A 24,340-nucleotide genomic window follows, 5' to 3' on the forward strand; every position below is an offset into this window, starting at 1 on the left:
AGCACCTGGAATTATTTGATGTTTCCAAGCATGAGAATGAATGCGTCTCAGCTGCAGAATCTTGGTTATAGTGCAGGGTGATGCTTCTATTTTCTGTCTTATCCGAGTGTTAGGTTTGAAAAGGAGAGTGTATGCACAGACTCAAAAAAACCCCAACTTTGACCTCTTCATTGTGTATTGTCCCTGGAATCCTCTCTATCACAGCTGGAAAGAGAACTGTGACCTGTCTCATGTCTTTGGGGTAGCAAGTGCCATGACTGGAATCCTGATTTCTGTGTTTTCTCCTTTTCTTCCATTTTTCCATTATTTTATTTTATATATATATATATAAAATAAAATAATAAAATATCCTGGCCAGAAAGGCACCTAGGACTGGCCAGTAGGTGGAGCTCAGCACTCATGAGGATACTGTCAGTTTAAAAAAATCACCTATTTATTTTTTTAAAAAATCTTTCTCTGTGGTGTTAGTAATAAGCAAGATTACTGACAATGGAAAGTTTTTAAAATGCAATTTCCGTTTCACCAGGAATGCTGTTTCTTTTGCGCATTTCTTTGACAATGACATGGTGTGAATATTAAGTTTTGTGATAACCAAAATGTTGGGGATAAAATACCCAACTGTCCATCTTTAAATCAGCCCTTCCTAAGAAAGGAGATGAGCTCTGCTGGGCAGATTTGGTTTTAAAAACCATTTTTGTTTTTGCTCAGCTGATTCACGATGTTGAATTATCCCTAATTTTTGAAATCTAATAAATAGGCAGTGATGCAGCTCTGTACTCCTAACATTGATTTGTTGTAGAATGGTGTTAATCCTTCACTCACTAGTTGTCATTAATTTCTCATTGTTTGGAGGTACAAGGGTGGGTGGGTTGTTTTGAGGGTTTTTGGTTTTTCATTTTTTCCTGTCTGACCAGCCTTTGACTCTTTCTCTTTTTCTCCTGCTTGCATCTTTGGTAGAATTGTGGAACAAGCACCAGGAAGTGAAAAAGCAAAAAGCTTTGGAAAAACAGAGTAAGGAAATGATGAAACGTAGAAACTGATTCCCCCAGCCTCCCCATAACTGCCAACTCCCCAGGCCTGGGGTGAGTGTGCTCCCATAGCACATGCTCTTTTGCACACACAACAAAGTGTTCAGGTAAAATCCTGCTCCCTAGGACAGCCCAAGTAGATCAGTGTGCCCTTGAGAAATCAAGTGCCCGTGTTTCTCTGTGCAAAGAGAAAAGAGGAGATGTGTTTTCTGCTCAGTACAAGGCCTCCCTAAACCACCTCACCACTTGATGTAAAAAGTACTTGGAATAAATTTTGCCATGAAAATCCAGCTCCTCTTATTAGAAGGTAGTCAGGCAATTTTGTCTGACAGTACCTTGACATTAACAGCAGTTTGTGTCTGAAAGTTGTAGTGTGACGGATTCTCTGTTCCTGCAGTTTTCCAGCAATGGCAGATTTGTTCTCTGGTATCAACTCCCAGTAGATTGTTTCTGATTGCTATTGAACTGCAGGATGAAATTACTTTGGGGAAGAGGAAATATGGATCCGTGATATGTGAAGAATTGTATTTAGTGCCAGTGTTAGCTAAAAACAAAATGAGGATGAGTCTTTCCAATTAAATTTTCTGGGAAGAATTGTGAATTAGGTAGCTGAGGCCTCCTTCAGAGTCTTCACCGAGCTTGATTTTTATAATTATCAGCTATAATAGTTTTAGAAATAGATGTGTGTTACTAACACACACATACTATAAAACTTTCTCTCCGATATACAGTGTGTGTGGGTGTGTATGTATACACACACATGCATCTATGACTGATTTATGTCCACAATGTGATAGGTGCTTACCAAACATAAGCTCTGCAAGGCAGGAACTATATTCTCTTAAAACGCATGAGGGAAAGAAAAAAAAAGACAGACAAATAACAAACCAGTCTTGTAGAGGAAAGAACAAACAGCTGAGGAGGCTGGGTCGAGATCGGTCACATCCTGATAAATTTTAATGGCACAATGTTTTATATGTAACAAGCATGTGTGTCTATATAAATATATAAAATCAAAACACAATATGTGTAGTGGTGATAGTGTGATGAATTACATTTATCATGCTTTTAATATTTCAAATCTAAGAACAGCTCCCATCAGCTGTAATTACTTTCCAAATCAATTTGCCACAACTGTTTCCTAATTTTTCCCTTTAAAAAAAAAAAAAAAAAGAATACATGCCCAAGGCCCATGACTAAAAATAGATATTCTTGCACTAGTGATAGGTTAAAAGATCCCATATCTCATTACCACACTCAGGGCTAGAAATAGTACCTTTGTACCACTGCAAATAGTAGATTTCTCATTTTCCAGTGTGATATGCAACCGTTGTCACTTTCTAGGGCTAGAAACAAGTTATGAATAGAAAGGGTATTTACGTAACTGAGGTATATATAATGTACTTTTTTGTAGTTTTTCCTCTCCATTTGAGTCCTGGACACTGATTTTATAGTAACTAAGGCATCTGGCTTTTTATGCAGAGGGTTACAAAATATAGTACCAAAATATTTTTTTGTATACTACATAACATTTCTGAAATATACTTTTGGCAAAATATATAGAGAATCCTTGATGGGGCGGCAGTCTAGAACATGCAGATATGTACAGCCTTTGGGGTGGTCTGCACAGCTAACTTTCAGCTTTGCTGCTCATGAGTAATGTCATCCCAAACTCATGCCCATAAATCTTTATATACACCGTGTATATTATCTCTCTCACACGTGCTGCTTTCGCTCTCTAATGTTAGCACTGTTTGGTGATAGATATCTAACATAAAAATGCTTTTCTCAGTTCCTAGTTCAGTATCGTTGCAGTGTAAGGTATTGCTGAATTGATTGTAGAGTTACTGGATATTGTATCTATATGCATCATGAGTATATAAGAAAAATCCTCCAGCTGCTTGTCATGTGTCCCTGTTACTGAACAGTTGGCAGATATGGATATGGCAGAAGTGTTGCGTTCAGCCTCTTCTCTTTTCTGAGCTTAGTGGTTACCTGTATACAATCTGTAGCATATTCTTCTCCTGCCTCCTTACTTTCATTGCACAGTGCTTTCCAAATCCTTCCTCAGGCACACGCTCTGTTTCTCTCTCTTTTCTTCTGTCATCCCATCAGAGAAGGGGAGAGAACATGGCTTCAGTGTTGCATGGGGACCTTAACATGAAGCTCTTTATCTCATTTCTGTTTCTTTTTTCTTTTTGGGTGAAGTAGGCTAGTGAATGCATGCCTTCAGACCTGCTGAAATTCTCTCACAGCTGACCTATGTGATTGCAAACTCTGGAGCGCCATTTATTATGTATTCATATATGTCTTAAAGTAACATGCAATATTGTAAATTTTTTCCAAAAGCATCTCACTTGACGTTCTTATTTGTGTGGCACTAATTACTGCCGTCTGCTCTTTGGCTGCATGATCATACCATGTATCACTTGTGATTTAGGAAAAACTGCTGGGATAACAACTGCTGGCAACCTAACAAATTCAGCACAAGAAGACAATCAATTAGTTGTACAAAAAATGATACTGGCAGTATTAATAAATAAATAGATGTCAGCTGTTTTACCAAGAACAAAGGAAGTGGCTTTCCAGAGTTGAGTAGTGACTGCTCCGCATGTTTGTTGTAATTGGACTCTGACACCTGTTTGTTCTCTCTTTCTGTCTCTTTTGAATGGATACCATAGGTCTTGCTGAGAGGTACTGTTTACCGACAGTCAGTAATTAAGACTGTTGGACTACTTCCTCAGGGCATTGTGAGACACAAAGTAGCACTGGAAGTATGGCAGATGTGACCTGCTGGGCTTTGTTGCTGTTTACAGTACTAAGGAACTAGAGAACAAGAAGCTCTGGCTTATCTTCCTGGTACTGTTCCTGTTCCCAGTCTAGCATCTGCCTTAAACCACAACGCCTTTCCCTGTTACAGTAATGAATGTCTTTTCCCTCTCTCCAGGGTCAGAAGGTGTGAAACACTTCTTTGATCTGGGAGAGACAGATGAGAAAAAATCCCAAATCAGTGCAGACAGCGGCCTGAGTTTGACATCAGGCTCTCAGGTCAGTGTCTTTATGCTTCCATTGTTTACTTGTGGGCAACTTTCTAGAGTTTGAGAGAACCTTTCAAGTGCTCTCATTTGGTGAAACTCTTCTCCTGTTTGGTGCTGGAAATATTTGTCTCTGCCCCAATCACATAGTTTTCATTTGAAAAGGTATTGCTGTATCTGACAGGCTGGGGGCAGAATGTCCTTTCGACTGGCTCCACACAGCAAATATCTGAGGCCTGCAGTTTAAGCTTCTCTAAGAGAGAGGCCCCAAAAGTAGTGGTAAATGTTGTTTGTCACTCTTGATAGAAATTATAATATATAACATGGATTTTTTTTCTTCCTATACCCTTTGTTTGTTTCTCTGGTTGCAGAAGAGTGATTTGGACTCTGTTGCCAGTGCAGGGCCAGCTGTTATGATCCGAAGCACAAGCCAGGATTCTGAAGTTAGCACAGTGGTAGGACATGGCCAAAGTGGAATCTTGGTGTACTTAACTTTTTGCAGTGGTGGAAGAGTGTGTATAGAGCGTGCATGCATTTGTGTATGTGGATTGCGTGTACTCTGTTTTGTCTACATTCTGTGTGTTGTCTGCTCTGATAGTGTCTCCATAGTGTGTTCTACCTGTACAGCCTCTGAGTGTGTGGTGTGCGGTGTGCATGTGTACCTTACATATGGACATATGCTCCTTCTGTAGGCAAGTATCCCTGGTGTATGCGGTGCTCTTTGCTGTTGGGTAGTGTTTACATTTCTCTATTTCCCCTATGGATAATGTTGTTGTGAAAATGTTAGATTCCAATCACTTCGAAAACAAGAGCTCAGGCTGATAAACGTGGGGGGGCGGGCGAGGGGGCGAGGGGTTGTTTACAGAAGACGGAAACCTGTAACTTTGAAGCTGCTTGAGTTTATAAAGAGTGTCATAAACTTTCTAAAGTTACATTCGAGAGCAAGGACACATTTGCAGCCATTTATATACATATACATTTGCTTGTAATGGCCTGTAGGATCCAAATTTGGGTAGATTTATCTCTTCTCTTTTTTAATAATAATAAAAAAAATAGTAAGGGAATGTATTATGTCAAAGGGACTGAACCTTCTCTTGGGTACAGTTCTTGTCTGATATTCTTCACTGTGGGGACCCTGCCAGACGAGCTTTCTAGCTTTCTTTTCTGAATTTCTTTGCAGTGGAATTTTTATAATCTAAATATCTAACTCTCCGTGGCCCTCTTCCTGACTTTTAAGGTGGTGAGGTGTACTGGGATAGGGAAAACAACCTAGCTGTCTGTGTCTAACTTGAATGGGCTCTGAGATGTGTTAACTCAAAGGATTTTAAATGTCTTTTTAAACAGTCTGTTAATATTATCTCTTTCTGTAGGATAGGGTTTGGTGGGAGGGTCCTGTGACACAGGATAGAAATGCAGTGTGCTGCTGTTGGGAAGAGTGGGCCTTGGAGTCTTACTCAGCTTTAGGGTGACACTCTTGACATCTCTTCTCTCCACAATATCTTGTGCTAATAAAGAAAATAAGCCATTCTGAATTGCTTTGTTTTCCTCCATAGGTTAGTAACAGCTCTGGAGAGACATTAGGAGCGGACAGTGACTTGAGCAGCAATGCTGGTGATGGCTTCAGTGGGGAGAATGATGGGAACCTGACAGGATCACGGAACACTGTATCAGACAGTGAAATTGAAACAAACTCTGCTACTAGCTCCATCTTTGTAAGGGCACGTTTGATTTTCTAATGAAATTTTGTATAGGACTTGCATAGGTGTAAAGTGGCTGAGGGATCATAGTATTATGGATCCTGGATCCAATTGCAAGGGCTAATCAGCACTGACAGAATTCTGTAGTGTATTGATACCGCAGGTAGAAGTTTTTTGTGGATCACTGAATGCTTCCTCTCAAGGGCCTGCATATTATACACTGTATGTATGGCAGGCTTACTCCTCACTCTCATACTATGGGCACTAATAGTATTTAATTCCCCACTCTCAAGATATGCTTCTCCATCAAGCTAATACTTCTACAGTCTCCCCTCTCTATTTATATTACCCTTGATGGTAGAATGGCTTTATGCAGCAAAGACAAAATGATTCCTTATTACGCTGAAACAGCTGCTCAGTGTGGGTGAATGGTGGCCCTCCCTGGGTTTAACAGCTGTTCTGTAGTTTTTTAAAACACTGTTCTAATAATATCAGAATGTCAATAGGGATTTTCTTTAAATACCAGTTCCTAGTTAACAGATCTGAATAGGCACTGAAATTCAAACTATTAGCCAGAACATGTTTATCTCCAAAACATATGCACTTTGGGCATAACCGTATCCAACAATGTAAATAGATTTCTCTTGGTGCATTTATTTACATGACTTGGGTAAACTGGCTATAACACGCCTATGCTGTTCAATTAACTTCCCAAAAATTAAACGTATAGCAACTTTGAAAGACTCTTCCTTTGTTATGTGTTCAAATAGGATCTGTCCCCCCTCCGGCTTAATGTCCATCATTAGACTGTAAAACCTTGTACAAAATGATTTATTCTGTTATACGTAGTGATTAGAATTGTTCATATTACATTGGGGTTGTGGGGGATGATATTTAGTTACTTCCCAAGCAGTGTGTCAGGATTAATTATATAATATTTGTAAATTGCTAAGTAGATGTCAAGTATTATATGAATAGCTTGGTCAGACATAGCTAAGAGTATAAATGCTGCATGGGAAAAGACTTACAGAGGATGGTGCAAAAAGTTTCACTAGGGGTAATGAGATAAAATTCAGTTAATGGTTACTTTTGTAAAGGATTACCATCAACTTGACATCTACGCAGTTGAAACAATTAGTTAAAACAACTTTCAGGTTCTTCTTCAAGTAGTGTCCCTGTAGGTGCTCCACTGCAGGTGCATGTGCACTCCATGAGCCTTTGATGAAAGATTTTTCGGTGGCAGTGTCTGTTCAGCCTGTGTACAACCCTTAAACATCCTCATGCCCTGCACTGAGACTGCGTAAGCTGTACAGGCAAATTGCCCTCAGTTCCACCTTCTCTCTCAAAATGCTGGTCATACTGTCCACCCAGCCTGGGAGTTCTTTGCCTCAAGACTTGGCTCCTGAAAGGTTTGTGGGAACAGAGACCATCCTGTTCTGCAGAGGTACAGCAGGTGTTGTTAAACAGAAGGAAAGGATCCACATGAAATACCTTAAAAAATGGAAGAGATTCAACCATTGGTGTGACCAGTGGTATATTTCCTCTGCTCATTCTTCCCTCTCCGCTGTTCTCAACTACCTCTTGGAATTGAAAAAGTCAGGATAATATCCAAGTTCTTTGAGAGTCCACTTGGCAGCTATAACAGCTTTTCATTCACCAGTTGAGGGATTCTCAGTATTTGCTCATTTCATGACACTGAGGTTTATCAAGGGGTTGAGGAACCTTTCCCATCAGATTAAAGAACCTACTGCTGTATGGGATCTAAACTTGATTCTGTGGCCATCACCTCTGTCCAATGAGTTGGGAAAGTACAGACTTTAATGGCAGACCCCCAATTATAGTATATTTCAAGGACAAAGTTTTACTATGTCCACATCTTAGGTAAAAATTTAATGTGTCATCTGAATTTCACATCAGCCAAATCATCCATCTCCTCGTTTTATTTCTGAAACCATGTCAGACCAGAGAGAATGCTATCCTGGATACATTAGATGTCAGGTGGAGGTTAGACCTCTGTCTGGACAGAATCAAGCCATTTAAGAAGTCTTCCAGACTGTTCATACCAATTGCTGACAGGTCCAAGGGGTCCATAATTTCTACCCAGAGACTATTTGGATTTCTGGATATATTATTTTGTGTTATGAATTTGCCATTATAAAACCTCCTCCTAGAATGTTAACCCATTCCACAAAGTGTGTCTCTACCTCTGTGGCATTACTCACATGTTCTGATTGGGGAGATTTGCAAGGCTGCAACTTTGAAGGTGTATATCAAAGTCAAACATAATGCAGTGGTCCATTCTTCTAGGTCAGATGCTACCTTTGGGGAATGCTCTTAAAACTTGGACTCTGCTCCAAAGCACCCTGTTCCTGTTGAGTGTACTGCTCAGTTGTCACCTGAAGTAGAGCACCCATAGGGACACTACCCAAAGAAGAAGAGGTTACTCACTTTATGCAGTAACTGGAGTTCTTTGAGATGTGTCCCCCTGTGAGAGCTCCACTACTTGCCCTCCTTCTCCTCTTGGCATTTCTTCGGAGAGACTTTGCAAAGAAGGAACATAAGACGGTTCACCCACACAGCCCTATATAGCCTTGATGTGAAGTATGAGGATGTGTAGGGGAGCATGAGCAGGTCAAATTGGCACGGTTACCAAAAATCTCCAATTGAAGGTGCATGGTGCATATGTACACCTGAAGTGGAGCATCTGCAGGGATACACATCTTGAAGAACTCCCGTTACTACACAAGGTGAGTAACCTCTTCTTCTGTACCAACCCCTTAGTCCCCCAAACTGGTTTTGTGGTTTTACAAGCCCTTTTCTTTCCTGCTCCCCTATTATTTTGTAAGAGTCTCACAAAATGAGAAATGATAATAATGACTCTATGCAAAGTGCTGTCAACTGAAAAAATACTGATAAATACTTTTTTTTTTTTAAATTGAGTTACAGGAATTTTAGATGTAATTTGTAATAGTAGGTGAAAAATTCAGTTATGTTTGGTTTTTGTTAAATTTGGTGATATCCCTTGAGGATGAACATCAGGAAAGATTTCACAACAGTGTGACCTGCCGGACCCTGGAATCTCTTAAAGAAGTGGTGGACTCACTAGCTTCTGTCATTTTTTTATGGTCTGACCTCATTCCCCTTTGACGTCTCAGGGTGACCTTTAATGACCACCTTTTCCAGCCTCTCTGTCTGTCTTGAACAAATATAATTGTGTCTTCATCTCTACTTCTTTTACTTACTTGTTTACAGAAGTGCTTTTGCTGAACTTGGGGGTCATCCTGAACTCCATCTCAATCTTGTGCCTCGTTTTGGAGCTCTCATTTGTCTCCGCTTTCTCTAATATTGGCATTATCCTTAGCATTACTCTTTTCTCCTTTTTGTACATTTTGGGTCTGTTAATCTGCTTATTGCCCACATACACCATTGTTATAATTTCATACCTTATCAAATCCTAGTCCATTTTGTTATCTCCAGTTGTACTGACTATTGCATTTCTCTCTGCTATGTCTTCCTCAAGTCCCAGTTTTTCAAACTGTATTGGTATAAAAGCTGCTGTATGTTTTCTCATATGTACATAGCACTCCAGCAATGTTACGGACATCCTCAAATGACTCTGCTGGTGGCTCATTTGTTTTTCTGATTCTATTTAAAATTATTCTTGTTTTTCAAATGCTCCATGTACTTGTAGTAGCCTTTAATAAAATGTTGTCATTCTATAATTCTCTGCTTGCTTCCTCTCGTCCTAGCTCTGGCTACCTTTGTCCCTCCATACAATCTTGTCTATGTTGGTTTGAAAACCTTCTGTGCAGCCTTCTGTTCCATCCTGGATAGCCTTTTTGTATTTCTGCACCTTCTCCGCTCCCCATAATTTTTCAAATGACATCCCAAAACATCTTCCTTCCTTGCTGAACCTGCATAATATTTCTCTCTCTCTCTCTAACTATAGGCTCAAATTTATTATTTAGCTCTGTAAACTATTTGGAAAATAGTTTGTATGAAAGATAGTTTGCAAACTAACATGGCTTTATACTTGAATATGTTGTAAGATACAATCCTATATATGGCTGTTAAATTGGCCTTTCTGATGTCTCTCTCCCCCTATTTTTCAGGGTAAATCTCAAAGCCTGAAGCACAATGTGAAGGTTATCAAGGGCAGCAGCCCAGGGAGAGCTCTGGAGGATGTGAGCCTGAGGGTTTACCTCTATGAAGGGCTTCTGGGTAAGTTAATTTTTTGGGAAGCTGGAGAAGTCATACACTGAGAGTAGACTGGAGCTTGCATATTCCAATTAATGGCATCCAGAGATTCTGTTCTCAGGGATACAATGCTTTCCAAACTTGAGGCAATAAATAGAATGGCACTTCAGGTTTTGTTTTTTGGAAGGAAGTAGAGATTTGTCAAGGGTAAAAATAGTAAGGGAAGATAAGTGAGAAATTTTAGTTAGCATAAGGCTTAATGTGCCTGAGCCCCATGCTGTCATATCCTTGAGCATGAATTAATTCTGAAATCCTGAGAGGAAAAGATTTTTAGTTAGATAAGTGGGTTTTTAGCCTTTTTTCATTTGAAGACCCCTAAAAAAAATTTGAATGGAGGTGCAGACCTCTTTGGAAATCTTAGATACAGTCTGTGGACCCCCGGCTGAAAACCATTGTTCAGTGGTAATAAGCTGTTGCGAACACTTTAGACATAGTCTGTGGACCCACAGGAGGCCGCGGGTTGAAAACTACTGAGCTAGATAATGTGTTGAAGGCTAAAATATATTACTGTTCTGTGCAGAGTTCAGCCTGAACAGAGGGCTACTACACTCTGAAGATTCACTAGCCCTTTGCTAAATGTTGCAATAACGAGCATATTTTTCTGCGAACTCGTTTGATCTGAACTTTGCATTAATCAACAGCTCTCTCTTCCCTCCCCTCTCTTCTCTTCCCCTGTTTTTCATCCTCTCCCTTTCTCTTTGCTGCCACGATCCTGCCTGCTCGGAATTGTGCAGGGAGGGATAAAGGATCTGTCTGGGACCAGTTAGAGGACGCTGCAATGGAAACCTTTTCTCTAAGTAATAATTTCTTCTTTCTACTTCTGTGTGTTTGCACTAATATCTTTGCTCAGCACCCCTATGCATTGTGGCCTGTTCTGTTCACTTCTGTGTGAGATGCACCATCCCATCGTGGGCAGTGTTAACTTTAGGAGGAAGATGTACACTCAAGGGACAGTTACGAGATTGCTCCTTATGTCTGAGGTTTGGGGGAGATGCTGTCAGAGTGTATTATAGGTTAGGATAGGAAAGTGTCTTTTCTCTCTCTCTGTTGTGCTCTTGTTTGTAATTTTAAAAATGACCTTTTTGCTGTGGGTTTGTTTTGGCTTGGGGTGTCTTTATGGAATGGGAATAAAGAAGTTGATCTTCCAATATCTGACTGAATGAGAGCTTAGAACTCTTATTTAATATTGCCTAGGTAAGGAGCGCTCAACACTGTGGGACCAGATGCAGTTCTGGGAAGATGCTTTTCTGGATGCTGTGATGTTGGAGAGAGAAGGAATGGGAATGGACCAGGGACCTCAGGAAATGATTGACAGGTAAACTTATATGAGTTCTTTGGCAGTATCCTTCTTCCTCATTGTTTCACCTTGGGCTGAAGCAAATCCAGGGTATTCACAAGTTTGATTTAATTATGTGTAACACATTAACTACTACAACTGAGTAGACTTCATTGATATAATTGATTCTCTCCTACACAGTCTCTCCCTTGTATGCTCCCCCACCATTAGCTTAAGGCCAGCACAAAGATTTCTTTAAAGTTCAGGGTGACTTGACACTTCTTGTTAAATGCAGAATCATAGAAGTGTAGGACTGGAATGGACCTCAATAGGTCATCTAGTCCAGTGGCTCTCAACCTTTCCAGACTACTGTACCTTTTCAGGAGTCTGATTTGTCTTGCATACCTCTAAGTTGCACCTCACTTTTGTATTTTTATGTCTAGTTTTGTAAAGCAAGTAGTTTTTAAGTATCACAGCATAGTATTACTGAAAAATTGCTTACTGTCTCATTTTTACCATATAATTATAAATCAATTGGAATATAAATATTGAACTTACATGTCAGTGTATAGTATATAGAGCAGTCTAAACAAGTCATTGTCTGTATGAAATTTTAGTTTGTATTGACTTCGCTGGTGCTTTTCATGTAGCCCGTTGTAAAACCTAGGCAAATATCTAGATGAGTTGATGTACCTCCTGGAAGACCTCTCTCTACCCCTGGTTGAGAAGCACTGATCTAGTCCAGTCCCCTTCACTCATGGCAGAACTACGTAATGACTAGATCATTCCTGAGAGGTGATTTTCTTACCTGTTCTTAAAAACCTCCAGTGGTGAAAATTCCACAACCTCCCTAGGCTTCTTCCATCTTGTCCTCTGTTTTGCCCTATGTATCTTCTGGCTGCATCACAGAGTGGTACCACCTGGGCCTCAGATTGTGGGTTTGAGGCCCAGCACCAAAGGCCTCCTCAATGTTGGTGCATCCTTCAGCATTGTAATTGTTGTGGTGGCAGATCCTTTTATCAAGCTTGGTACTGACTTGGGTACTAGTTCCTCTCCTGATACCTAGTTGGAGTGTCTGTCATTCAATTACTGCTGATGCCTATTCTCCAGTCCTCTTCAGCACTGGTGCCACCCTGATGTAGAGCTTCAGATGAGTCTGTTTGTTTGCTCTGTTGGGATTGGCTCCCCCATTGCCACCAGAGAACCTCCAGGAATTCTCAAGATCCAGGTCATGGCCATCTTCTCCCTCATCACTGGGTAGGCACCAGAGATTGCCCTCAGATCACCATCAGTACCAAGACTGGCATCTGTCTCACAGTCAGGACAGTAGCTACTGGCTACCAGTGTCTTATCTATATGCCCAGTGGTCTCCTTGCAATGCTTCTCAGTCCCTGGGGGTCCACTCCTCAACCCACACCAGAGCAAGATCACTAGTCTCAATGGTGGCTCCTGCTCCCAAATCATCTCAGCACAAACTGTTCTGACCGTATCCAGCATGACTCTTTGTCAATGCAGCACAACAGCCCCTTGTCTTCTACCATGCTGGAATCTTCCTCTTCTGCAGTATCTGGGGATTTAAAGACGTATCAGGACCCCTGAGGCATATGGCTGCTACCTTGGTATCCAGGTGGAATTCCTGCAAGAGAATATGTATAAACTGCTGGATATTCTCCAATCATCAGCTCCAGGAAGAGGAGCCCTCCCAATAAATGAAGCTGTCTTAGAGCCTGCAAAGGCCTTCTGGAATACTCCAGGTTCATTGCCTCCCACTGTGAAGCATTCACAGAAGCTATACTTTGTCCCTATGCAGGGTTTTGGCTCTCCACCATCTTCTAACTTGCTGGTGGTAACTACAGTAAATGACAGGGCATGGCAGAGGAGGTATAAGTTGACCCCTAAGGACAAAGAGCCCAAGAGGATGGATTTAATGGGGAAGAAGGTGTATAGCTCCTCTTCCCTGCAAATGTGCATTGAGAACCCACAGGCATTGCTCTTTAAGTATGACTTTGTCAGTTGGGCAGCCGTGTCAAAGTTAGTGGACAAGTTCTCAGAACCCTCCAGGGAAAAGTTGTGAAAGGCCATATGGTGGCCAGTACCTTATTGCAGTCGGCTCTGGATGTGGTGGTTGCCACGGACAGAATTATGGTGTTGGTTGTGACCATGAGGAGTGCCTCATAATTGCAGAATTCAAGCATTGGGCCCAATGCGCAGCAGACCTTTGAGGACTTACTGTTTGATGGTCAGGTTTTGTTTTCAGAAAAAAATCAATGAAATCCTGCTCTTTTTAAAAGATTCCTGAGCTACTTTGTTATTTAGGAGTATATACTCTGGCTGTGAAGAGGCCCTACTATAGCAGTTAGCAGCAATACCACTCAGCATTTTTTGGACAGTCCTCCCTTCCTGTAAGGCAGCAGGACTGCTTCCAGAAGGGCCATAGATCCCAGAGGCAAAGGTTCTCTGGTTTGAGATTTAACCAGCCAGCTCATCGCCATCCCCACTCCACCCTCAGCATGCAGCAGGTGTCCATTTTGACATGTGTTTCCAGGACAGTGAGCTAGTAGTAACCTCTCCTGCTCAATGCCCCATTATTTGGGGACAGGCTGACTTGTTTTTATGATGTTTGGGACTCGATTACCCCCAGACAACTGGGTCCCAAGCACTGTCAGATCACGTTATGCCATACAATTCCTCTCCATCCCTCCTCTCTAGCCCCAGACCCCGTCCCTCTTCAGGGACCCCTCTCACAAGACACTGCTCCTTGAGTAGGTTCAGTCTCTACCAGCTTTGGGGGTTGTAGAGGAGGTCCCCCTCCAGCATCAAGGACAGGGATTCTACTTCAGTATTTCCTGGTTCCCAAGCCCAGTGGAAGGATGGCCTCTATCTTGGACTTCCCTGAGATTCTGTGTGGTCACCCTAGCAACTGTCTTCCCCGCCTTAAATCACAATGACTGATTTGCTGCCCTGGACCTTAAGGATGCTTACTTCCATGTAGCAATTCTTTCAAGACACGCAAGGTTTCCCCAGTTTGTCATGACGGACCAGCACTACCAGTACATCCTGCTGCCTTTCAGCCTGTCTTCTACTCCCTGGGTCTTTAACAAATGCATGGTTGTGGTGACAGTATACCTCAGGACGAGGGGAATATATCTTCCCTCATCTGGATGATTGGTTACTGAGGGGCAAGTCGAGAGAGGAAGTCCTCCATCATGTCTAGGTCCCACATAACCTACCCAGTTGTCTAGGTCTCATCCGAAACTTCAGGAAGTCAGCATTAATTCCAACTTAAAGAATCAAGTTAATCAGGGCCCTGATAGATCCTGCCCAGTGCAAGAGCATTTGTGCTGACTGAGTAAGTCCTGGCAATTCACTATGTCTGGAGTTGCAGTCTTAATCCTCAACAACAACCTGAGTATGCCGGAGGTTCTAGCCATAGGGCTGCATGCACACAGGTAGTCTAATATGCCAAGCTACACCTTTTAAAATGTGGTTGAAGTTGGTCTATCATCTGAATAGTCATCCGTTGGACAGAGTGGTCTGGCTTCCTCTGCCAATCAGGACACTGTGTGCCAGGGAGTTCCTTTTGCTCAGTCCCCAACAACCAGGACTGTTGTCACTGATGCCCCTTAATAGGTTGGGGAGCACTTCTGGGATTGCTGAAAGTTCAAGGCCTGTGATCAGAACAGGAAACTTCATATCAGTGTCCTGGAGCTTCATGCCATCTACAATGTATGTCAGATCTTTCATAATCACAGGAGAGACTCAGTGGTTCATATACTCACCAATAATAGCATAGCAAGGTATTATGTGAACAGACAGGGGAGAGCACATTCCTACATGCTGTGTCAGGAGGTGATCATGCTCTGGGAGTTTTGCAATGAGCAGATAATTCCCCCCGCAGGGCCGATCACTTACCTTCCGTCCAGGATCACCTGTCAGATCACCTCAGCAGAAATTTCTCCCTGAATCGCTAATGGTCCATGAAGCTCAGCATGCTGTGGTTCATTTTTGCAGTTTTGGGGAACGAACAATTGACCTTTTCACCATGAAAGACAACAAGAAATGCCGGCTGTTTTGCTCCCAAGGGGGTCTCTGTCTGGGCTTCTTGACTGATGCTTTTCACCTGAGCTGGGAATTGTCACTCCTGTTGCTTGTCCTCCAATTCTAATCATTCTTAAGCTGAAATTGGACTGTGCCAAGCTCATTCTCATTGCTCCAATGTGGTTGAAACAGTCTTTTTTCCTCTGAGCTCCTCACAATGTTGGTTCAGCATCCCATATCCCTTCCTTTTCATTCCAACCTCCTGACTCAGCATCGTGGTCAGGTTTTACATCTTGCACTCAACTCCCTGCATCTCACAGCACAGATGCTGCACGGTTAGATGAGGAGGAGAAGAGATGTTCAGAGGTGGTCCAGCAAGTCTCACGCAATATTAGAAAGAGCAACCTGTTCAGCCAAATAGAATCATTTTTCGATGTGGTTGTTAGCCTGGGGAGTTCAGCTGAATTTAGCTGGTATGCAGGACATCTTGGACTATCTGTTTACACCTTCATTCTTTTAGTCTTGCACTTAGTTCTTTGAGATTCCACCTGGTGACAATTTTTGTTTCATCTGCACATCCATGGGAAGTTGTTGTGTTCAAACCCCATGGGAGTGAGGTTCTTGAAAGGAGTCAGTCATCTCTGTCTACTTGTTAAAGAGCCAGTTCCTTTGTGGGACCTTAATACTGTCTTAGCAGCTTTTATGGGACCTTTGTTCAAGCCTCTGACAACTTCCTGTTTCTCCCTTCTGTGTCAGAAAACTGCCTTCCTTGTGGAGATAATGTCTGCAAGGAGAGTGGGTGAGTTAAAAGCTTTGATGGTGGAGCCCCCTTATGGTTACTTTTCTTTTTAGAAAACTGCATGTATGGCCACATCCTAATTTTTTATCCAGAGTGGTTTTCCAGTTTCACTTGAACCAAGCTATATATTTACCAGCGTTCCTCCCTAAGCCACATTTAATTCCAGAGAAGCAACGTCTTCACATGTGGAATGGCAGGCAGTGTTTAGTTTTTCATCTGGATAGGACCAAACCTTTCTGCTGCTCATCTCATGTATTTATTTCATATGCAAAAGAAATGAAGGGGCAAGTGGTGGCTTCACAGACAGTGCCTTGTGGATAATTTCCTGAATCATGACTGCGTAGGAAGTAACCCGGGCTGTGCCTCCTCAAAGGGTACAGGCCCCTTCCAGGAGAGCCCAGGCAATGTCAACGGCATTCTAAGTGACATTCCTATATTGGACATTTGCAGGGCTGCCACTTGGTCCTCTCTGCATACTTTTACAGACCATCATGCCTTTATTACCGCAACTAGATCAGATGAAAACTTTGGGAAGCAGTCCTGCAGTCCTTGTGTACATAGACTCCAAACTCCACCTCCTAAAGTACTGCTTGCAAGTCACCTAAGGAGAATACATGGCTGCGTCTACTTGAAGCAGAAAAAATGATTAACTACCTATGATTGTTTTACTTTGAGATGTGATGCAGATGTGTATTCCACAATCTACTCTGCATCCGAGTCTGTGCTTCTGACCTTTGGTGCAGAGAAGCTGAAGGGGTTAGGATGGTGCTGCCCTTATATAGCCAGGGAAGGGGTTGGGGTGCAGGGCATGAGCGCCACCCCTATGGGTACTGCTAGGCAAAGTCCTCTGACTCTGGTGCATGGGGCATACTTCTGCATTGCATCTCACAGAACAATAGTTACAGATGAGTTACCGCAGGGGTCGGCAACCTACGGCACACATGCCAAACATGGCACGCAAGCTGATTTTTGAGTGGCATGCTGCCGTGGTCCCGGCCCCCAGCCCCACTCAGCCCCCCCCGCCCACTGCTTTCCCTGCGAGGGCAGGAGGCAGAAGCTTGGTCCTGCGGCAGCCAAGCTTCCCCCCTCCCCTGCTTCTTCCCCCAGGATGGTACTTTCCTGCCCCTCTCCTTCCCTGTGCCAATCAGCTGATGGCCCTAGCGAAGGGGAGGGGGAAGAGCGGCAGCGTGCATGCAGCTCTGTAGAGAAGGCAGAGAGAGGTAAGGATGGGGCCTTGGGGAAGGGGGTGGAACAGGGCACATCCCTTCCAGCCCCCTGCCATGAGCCGCTCAGGGCAGGGGTCTGGGAGTACCCCTATGAGCCGAGCACCCCAGCCCTCTGCCCTGACTCCCCCTACACACACTCAGCCTTCTGCCCTGCACCCCCATACACACACTCAGCCCTCTGTCCTGACCCTTGAACCCCCCCACACCCCTACTGCCCTGACCCCTGAACACCCCCCCAGCCCTCTGCCCTGACCCCTGAACCTCGCACACACCCAGCCTTGTGGCCTAAACCCCCCACACCCCTTAGCCCTCTGCCCTGACCCCTGAACCCCCCCGCCCCCAGGTCTGGGGTCCCAGCCACAGGCCCTGCTCAGCCCACTGCTGGCTTAGGTGAACATAACCCCAGGCTGGCAGCAAGCTGAGCAGGCTGGCGGGGTAAGATCAGCATTTAAACCTTATTTACTTTACATACAACAATAGCTGAGTTATATAATATAGACTTATAGAAAGAGACCTTCTAAAAATGTTAAAATGTATTACAGGTACGTGAAACCTTAAATCAGAGTGAATAAATGAAGACTCGGCACACCACTTCTGAAAGGTTGCCGACCCCTGGGTTACCGTATATTTTGTGGACTGCTCTAAAGCTGTTTGTGTATGGCAATCCTATGTGCATGCTCATTTGTTGTAGCATTTTGTCAGTAACTTAATTTTTTTAAGTTGTTAAATGTATTTTGTCCCCCTTGCTTTAGTTTTACTACTCCCTCTTCCCCTCCTGCTCACAGCCAGCCGTGCTTTCTCCTGCTCTCATTAGTACTCAGTCAGATGTGGATGGGAGCAGAAAGCTGTTCAAGCTCCAAGCTGCCCAAAGCCCCCTCTGCAGAGGAAAGAATGCAAACGGCTAGTTTAGCCGGGTGCACTTTGCATACTCTACACCAGGGGTGGGCAAACTATGGGCTGAATCTGGCCTGTCAGGGCTTTGGATCCAGCCCGCAGGATTGCCCCCCGGGGCGCTGTGGGCCCCGTGCTGCTCTCAGAAGCAATCACTACCACTTCTCTGGGCGGGGGGGCAGAGGGCTCCAGGCATTGCCCCCCGGAGCTCCCACTGGCTGGGAACAGGGAACTACGGCCCCAGTGCACGTCACTGCCACCCTGGAGCAGCTTTAGGTAGGCGGCACTGGGCTGGAGCCCGAACCCGCCTGGACACCAACCCCCCGCTCCCTGCCCTAAGCCCCCTGCCTGCACACCTGTGCATCCCAGCCTCCTGCTGTACCCCACACCTCTCCTGCACCCCAACCCCCTGCCCTGAGCTCCGTCTCGCAGTCTGCACCCCTCCTGCACCTTCTGAGCCCCCTCATACACCCCGCACCCCACTTCTGCCCCACTCCCTTGCCCTGAGCACCTTCCTGCACACTGCACCCCCTCCCGCACCCCAACCCCCTGCCCCAGCCCTGCACACAATTTCCCCACCCAGATGTGGCCCTCAGCCCAAAAAGTTTGCCCACCCCTGCTCGACACCAATGGGCATTTGTTGACTCTGCCATCCATTAGAACCACCCCATCTTTAATCTGTCACCCCTCCTTCTGCTTGTCTTGTATTCCTTCAGTCTTGCTTTTCTCAACTCCTCAAGTTCTGTTCTCCACTCTCAGGCCCTCGCCTCACCAGCCAGTCAGCCACTCACACTTAGCCACTAGTCTGTGGGCTGAAGACCAAAATAGGGGCTATTTTGTGAGGTGGGGAATGAAAAGGAGCCACAAAGTTTGAAGAGCAGCTGTTTTACTAGGCAGGGGTGTGGGAGAAGTGAGGGCCCTAGGCCTGAAAAGTAACCACTTCCTGTACGGGCTCTATGCAGCTGCAGAACAAGGGGAAGCAATTCTAGAGGGATTACTATTGTAGTGAGCTGACTGTTGCACAACTGTGACCATGTGATGGCCATCAAGCAGTTGCAGCTGGGGAAAATAAGAAATCATAGAATCACAGAAATGTAGGACCAAAAGGGACCTCCACAGGTCTTCTAGTTGTCCCTTGCACTGAGGCAGGTCTAAGTATTGTCTCTAGACCATCCCTGGCAGGTGTTTGTCTAATCTATTCTTAAAAACCTCCAATGACTGAGATTCCACAACTTCCCTGGTAATTTGTTCTAGTGCTTACCTGTCTTTACAGTTAAGAAGTTTTTCCTAAAGTTTAACCTAAATCTCCCTGGCTGCAATTTAAGCCTATTACTTCTTGTTCTGTTCTCATTGGATAAAGACAACAATTTATCACCCTCTTCTTTATTGCAACCTTTTATGTAATTGAAGACTATTATGTCCTCGCTCAGTTTTCTGTTCTCCAAACTAAACAAACCCAAGTTTTTCAGTCTTCCCTCGTAGATCTTATTTTCTAGACCTTTAATAATTTTTTTAGCTGTCCTCTGGCCTTTCTCCAGTTTGTCTATATCTTTCCCAAGGTATGTTGCCCTGAACTGGATGCAGTACTTCTATTGAGACTTTCAACAGTGCTGAGTAGAGTGGAAGAATTACTTTTGTATCTTGCTTACAACACTCCCGCTAATACATCCCAGAATGATGTTCGCTTTTTTTGCAACAGTATTATGTTGTTGATTCATATTCAATTCACTGTACTCCTCTTCCCCAACCCGCCCGTCCTTTTCTGTAGTACTCCTTCCTAGGCAGTCATTTCCTATTTTATATTTGTGCAATTGATTGTTCCTTGCTGAGCACAGTATTTTGCAGTTGCCCTTACTGAATTTCCTCCTATTTGTTTCAGACCACTTCTCTGATCTGTCAAGACCATTTTGAATTCTAATTCTGTCCTCCAAGCTGGGAGGGGTTGCACCATCTGCAAACTTTATAAATGTACTCTGTGCCATTGCCCAAATCATATTTATAAAGATACTGAATAGAACTGGACCCAGGACAGATCCCTGTGGAACCACACTTGATATGCTCTTCCAGCATGACTGTGAATCATTGACATGTACAGAGTACAGTTTTCCATTCAGTTTGCACCCACCTTATAGTAGCTTTGTCTAGGCTATGTTTCCCTAGTTTGCTTATGAGAAGATCGTGTGAGACAGTGTCAAAAGCCTCACTGAAATCAAGATCTATCACATCAACTGCTTCCCCTCTCTCTAGAAAGCTTGTTACCCTGTCAAAGATGATTATTAGGCTGGTTTGACATGTTTAGTTCTTGACAAATCCATGCTCACTGTTGTTTTGTCATTTTATTATCTTCAAAATGCTTACAAGTTGATAGTTTGTTTGCCCCAATATCTTTCTGGGTACTGAAGTTAAGCTGACTGGTCTATAATTCTCTGGGTTGTCCTTATTTTTCTTTTTATAGATTGGTACCATATTTGCCCTTTTCTCTTCTGTCCTTCATGAGTTCTCAAAGATAGTTGCTAAAGGCTCAGAGATTTCTTCATACAGTTCCTTAAGTATTCCAGGATGTATTTCATCAGGTCCCACTGACTTGAAGACATCTAGCTTGTCTAAGGGCCTGTCTTCACATACAGCACTACAGTGGCGCCACGGTAGTGCTACTGTGACGATGGGAGATCTTTGTCTGTCGGAATAGTTAATCCACCTCCCCGAGAGGCAATAGCTGTGTCAATGGAAGAAGCTCTCCCATCGACATAGCGGTGTCTACATGGGGGGTTATGTTGTATAACTATGTTGCTCAGGGGTATGGATTGTTCACACCCCTGAATGATGTCATTAAACCAATATAGTTCTGTAGTGTAGACCTGGTCTAGGTAATTCTTAACTTGTTCTTTCCCTATTTTGGCCTCAGATACTACCTCATATACATTGATGTTAATCAGTGTGATTGGACTGACTAACCTACATGCTTGTGTTGTTTTCTTTTATATTTATCCTTCATAATGTGACCTAATTTCCAATTTTTATATGACTCTCTCGAGTTTCAGGCTGTTGAAGATTTCCTGGTTAAGCCAGAGTGGTCTCTTACCATACTTTTTATCTTTTCTATTCATTGGGATTGTTTTGCTCTTGTGCTGTTAATAATGTCCCTTTAAAAAACTGCCAACTCTCCTGAACTCTTTCTTTTTTACCTTTTAGGAACTTATCTTTTAGGATCTTTTTACCTTTTAGGATCTTATCGACCAATTCTTTGAGTTTTGCTAAAGTCTGCCTTCTTGAAGTCCATAGTCTTTATTCTGCTGTTTTCCCTCCTACCATTCTTAGAATCATGAATTCTATCATTTCTTGATCACTTTCATCCAAGCTGTCTTCCACCTTCAAATTTTGAACCAGTTGCTCCCTAATTGTCAGAATCAAATCGAGAACAGCCTCTCTCCTAGTCACTTTCTCTACCTTCTGTAATAAAAAGGTATCTGCAATGAATTCCAATAACTTGTTTGATCTGTGCCTGCTTTATTATTTTCCCAACAGATGTCTGGGTAGTTGAAATCTCCTAGCACCATCAAGTCCTATACTTTGGATGATTTTGTTAGTTGTTCAGAAAAAACCCCATTCACCTCTCCTTACTGGTTAGTTGGTCTATAGTAGACCTCTATTATGACATCACCTTTGCTTTTTTACCCCTTACCCAGAGACTTTCAACAAGTCTGCTTCCCACCTTCTATCTTGACCTCAGTGCTAGTGTATGCATCTTTGATAAAAGGAAACATCTCCCTTTTTCCTCTGCCCATCCTTCCTGAACAAGCTGCATGCTTCTGTACCAATATTCTAGTCACATGAATTATCCCACCAACTCTTTTTGATGCTAGTTATGTAGTAATTGTGATAATTCATTAGTGTTTCTAGTTCTTCCCGTTTGTTCCCCATACTTCTTGCATTAGTATACAGACATCTAAGATGTTTGTTAGATTTTCCCTCTATATTCCTTCTCGTACCTCCTTGGATTGGCCTCGCAGATCATGAAGGGAACCTGCTTCCTGGGCCTGTTGAGGAAACAGATGATCCTCCTTTGAGTGAAGCTCCCTATGAGTATTCTGTACATGGGTACCCACATACATCTGGTGCCCAAGTCCAGAAATCTTTTAGTAAGCAGTGTCCGTTGATTCTCCCTCATGCTACAAACTGAGAGTATAAAGGGCAGTGTGAACAAATGCCTCTCCAGTTCCTTCTTACCACTGTGTGCCCTGAGTCGGAATCCTCTTTGATCTTCTTTTTCTTTGAACTTCTGAAACAAAATGTAAATAATTTTTAATAGTTTAGTAATGTAATGTTTTTAGTGGTGGGGAAAGAGATGATGACCCTTTGTAATCGATGATTGGCGCACCCTGCCAAGAAAATTTCCTACTCGGAAATATCCATTTACCACTCTGTGCTCTGATTCCTTTGCTTCTGTCTCCTATAGACAATGCTTTGTCCCCCTTCACTGCTGCAGTGAGTTGGATGAAAGACACCCCGGCTCTGTTTCACAACTGGTTCTTCTCATAGGTACTTATCCCTGGGAGAACATGACCGAAAGCGCTTGGAGGATGACGAAGACCGCCTACTGGCTACACTACTGTACAACATGCTTGTCTACATGCTTATGATGAAGGTGATACTCTGCTCCTTCCCTTTTCTAGGCACAAGACATTCCTATTTGTGGTGTTGTGTGGCCAGGCACAACTGTATGTGAAGGTGGGGTCATTTTCAGAGCAGTCACAAGAATTAAGCTGCATGCACTCTCGACTGGTGTTAATGAGAATCAGGGGGCTAGATTGCTATATTACATCATGAATTTACCCTTAGTATTCGTGCTTTAAACGGCCCTGTGAGACCCACATTCACTTTCGCCACAGTGACATAGTGTGTAATGTGCACATGGTGTCCTGCTGGCCATTTTTCACAATGCTTCTATACTAAATCCCATTGAATAGCAGTAACACCATTTAGTGATATTGTCTTCCACTCCCACCCCTCTAAATGTGGAAGAAAAATTGCATTCCCTTTCCTCATAGGAGGATTGCATGGGATACATGCTGATCCATCCCTGTGGTTTCTCTTTACTTGTCCTATTCATCAGCACCTATTCCAGTTTCTGAAGAGAACTTATCTGTTTAAACAGTAGCTTACTCTATTCCTTTGTCTGGAGAAATTGACGGCTGACAGTAAAGCAAACAGTGAGTAAGGAGATCAGTTCTTTCATCCCCTTCGGCAACGTACACCAAGATGTCTGGATATTTTGTCCGTGATTAGGGAAAGGTAAATAACCTGGTTTTGTACTTGCTTCCTAGGTGAACAAGAATGACGTTAAGAAGAAGGTGCGTCGTTTGATGGGGAAATCGCACATTGGATTGGTGCAGAGCCAGCAAATAAATGAGTTACTAGACAGAGTGGCTAACATAGTGAGTAAAGAAAAAATTCATGACACCATATCCCTGCCCGTTCCTGGGAAGAGAGACAAAAGAGGAATTAGTCCCCAGTTCACTCCAGGGCCTCTGGCGCTCTTGAGCAGCCAGGATATTGGCTTGCTTGACTTGAAATATTTTCAATTAAAATGCAAACTGATTTTCTGAGAAAATAAAACTTATCTGACAAGTCTGTTATAAATATACTGTAGATATTTAATATATAGTGAGTCTGCAGGAATTAGTAAATATATATCTAAGGTTACAGGTGGTGTGATTTCAGGGAATAGTATGCAATTACATAATTAAAAACTGTACCATAAGAATGCATGCACACAAGGTACACGTGGTCAGCATTGGTTTTCTCATTCCTGGCTTATGTGCATCGTTGTGCGATGTTAATTTTCTCCCAATATAGCTGTTGTATTCTATGTGTTATTTAAAAGACTAACAGTAACTTGATACAGTAATGTTAACAGCAATCTATGTTTTTCTGGTATTGAGGGTTAATTTATGAACAAATTGGAAGGAATTCCTAAAAGAGGAGAGAAATGATCAGGGGAGTGGAAGGATTGACTTTGGAGTAAAGCTTAAGAGCAGCTATCTTGGTACTCGAACAACAATGACAGATGCAGTATAGGAATCTGAACAAGCT

The 24,340-nt window shown here is 43.0% G+C and overlaps 1 protein-coding gene across 34 annotated transcripts in view; it reads left to right on the forward strand.

Moving 5' to 3' along the window:
* MADD (MAP kinase activating death domain) overlaps positions 1-24,340 on the forward strand; it is a 127,408-nt gene that overhangs the window by 65,894 nt on the left and 37,174 nt on the right. For 13 of the 34 annotated variants that reach the window (XM_075065303.1, XM_075065301.1, XM_075065305.1 and 10 more), the window contains 9 exons: positions 958-1,011; positions 3,976-4,076; positions 4,435-4,518; positions 5,617-5,775; positions 9,873-9,981; positions 10,752-10,814; positions 11,212-11,332; positions 22,787-22,892; positions 23,572-23,682. In XM_075065303.1, coding sequence (XP_074921404.1) covers positions 958-1,011; positions 3,976-4,076; positions 4,435-4,518; positions 5,617-5,775; positions 9,873-9,981; positions 10,752-10,814; positions 11,212-11,332; positions 22,787-22,892; positions 23,572-23,682 — 908 coding nt within the window. The remainder of the gene's footprint in view (positions 1-957; positions 1,012-3,975; positions 4,077-4,434; positions 4,519-5,616; positions 5,776-9,872; positions 9,982-10,751; positions 10,815-11,211; positions 11,333-22,786; positions 22,893-23,571; positions 23,683-24,340) is intronic. The other 21 variants (XM_075065304.1, XM_075065311.1, XM_075065307.1 and 18 more) reach the window with 3 other exon arrangements.

The sequence above is a fragment of the Chelonoidis abingdonii genome, chromosome 4 (genome assembly GCF_003597395.2).
Source record: "Chelonoidis abingdonii isolate Lonesome George chromosome 4, CheloAbing_2.0, whole genome shotgun sequence".
Classification (NCBI taxonomy): domain Eukaryota; kingdom Metazoa; phylum Chordata; order Testudines; family Testudinidae; genus Chelonoidis; species Chelonoidis abingdonii.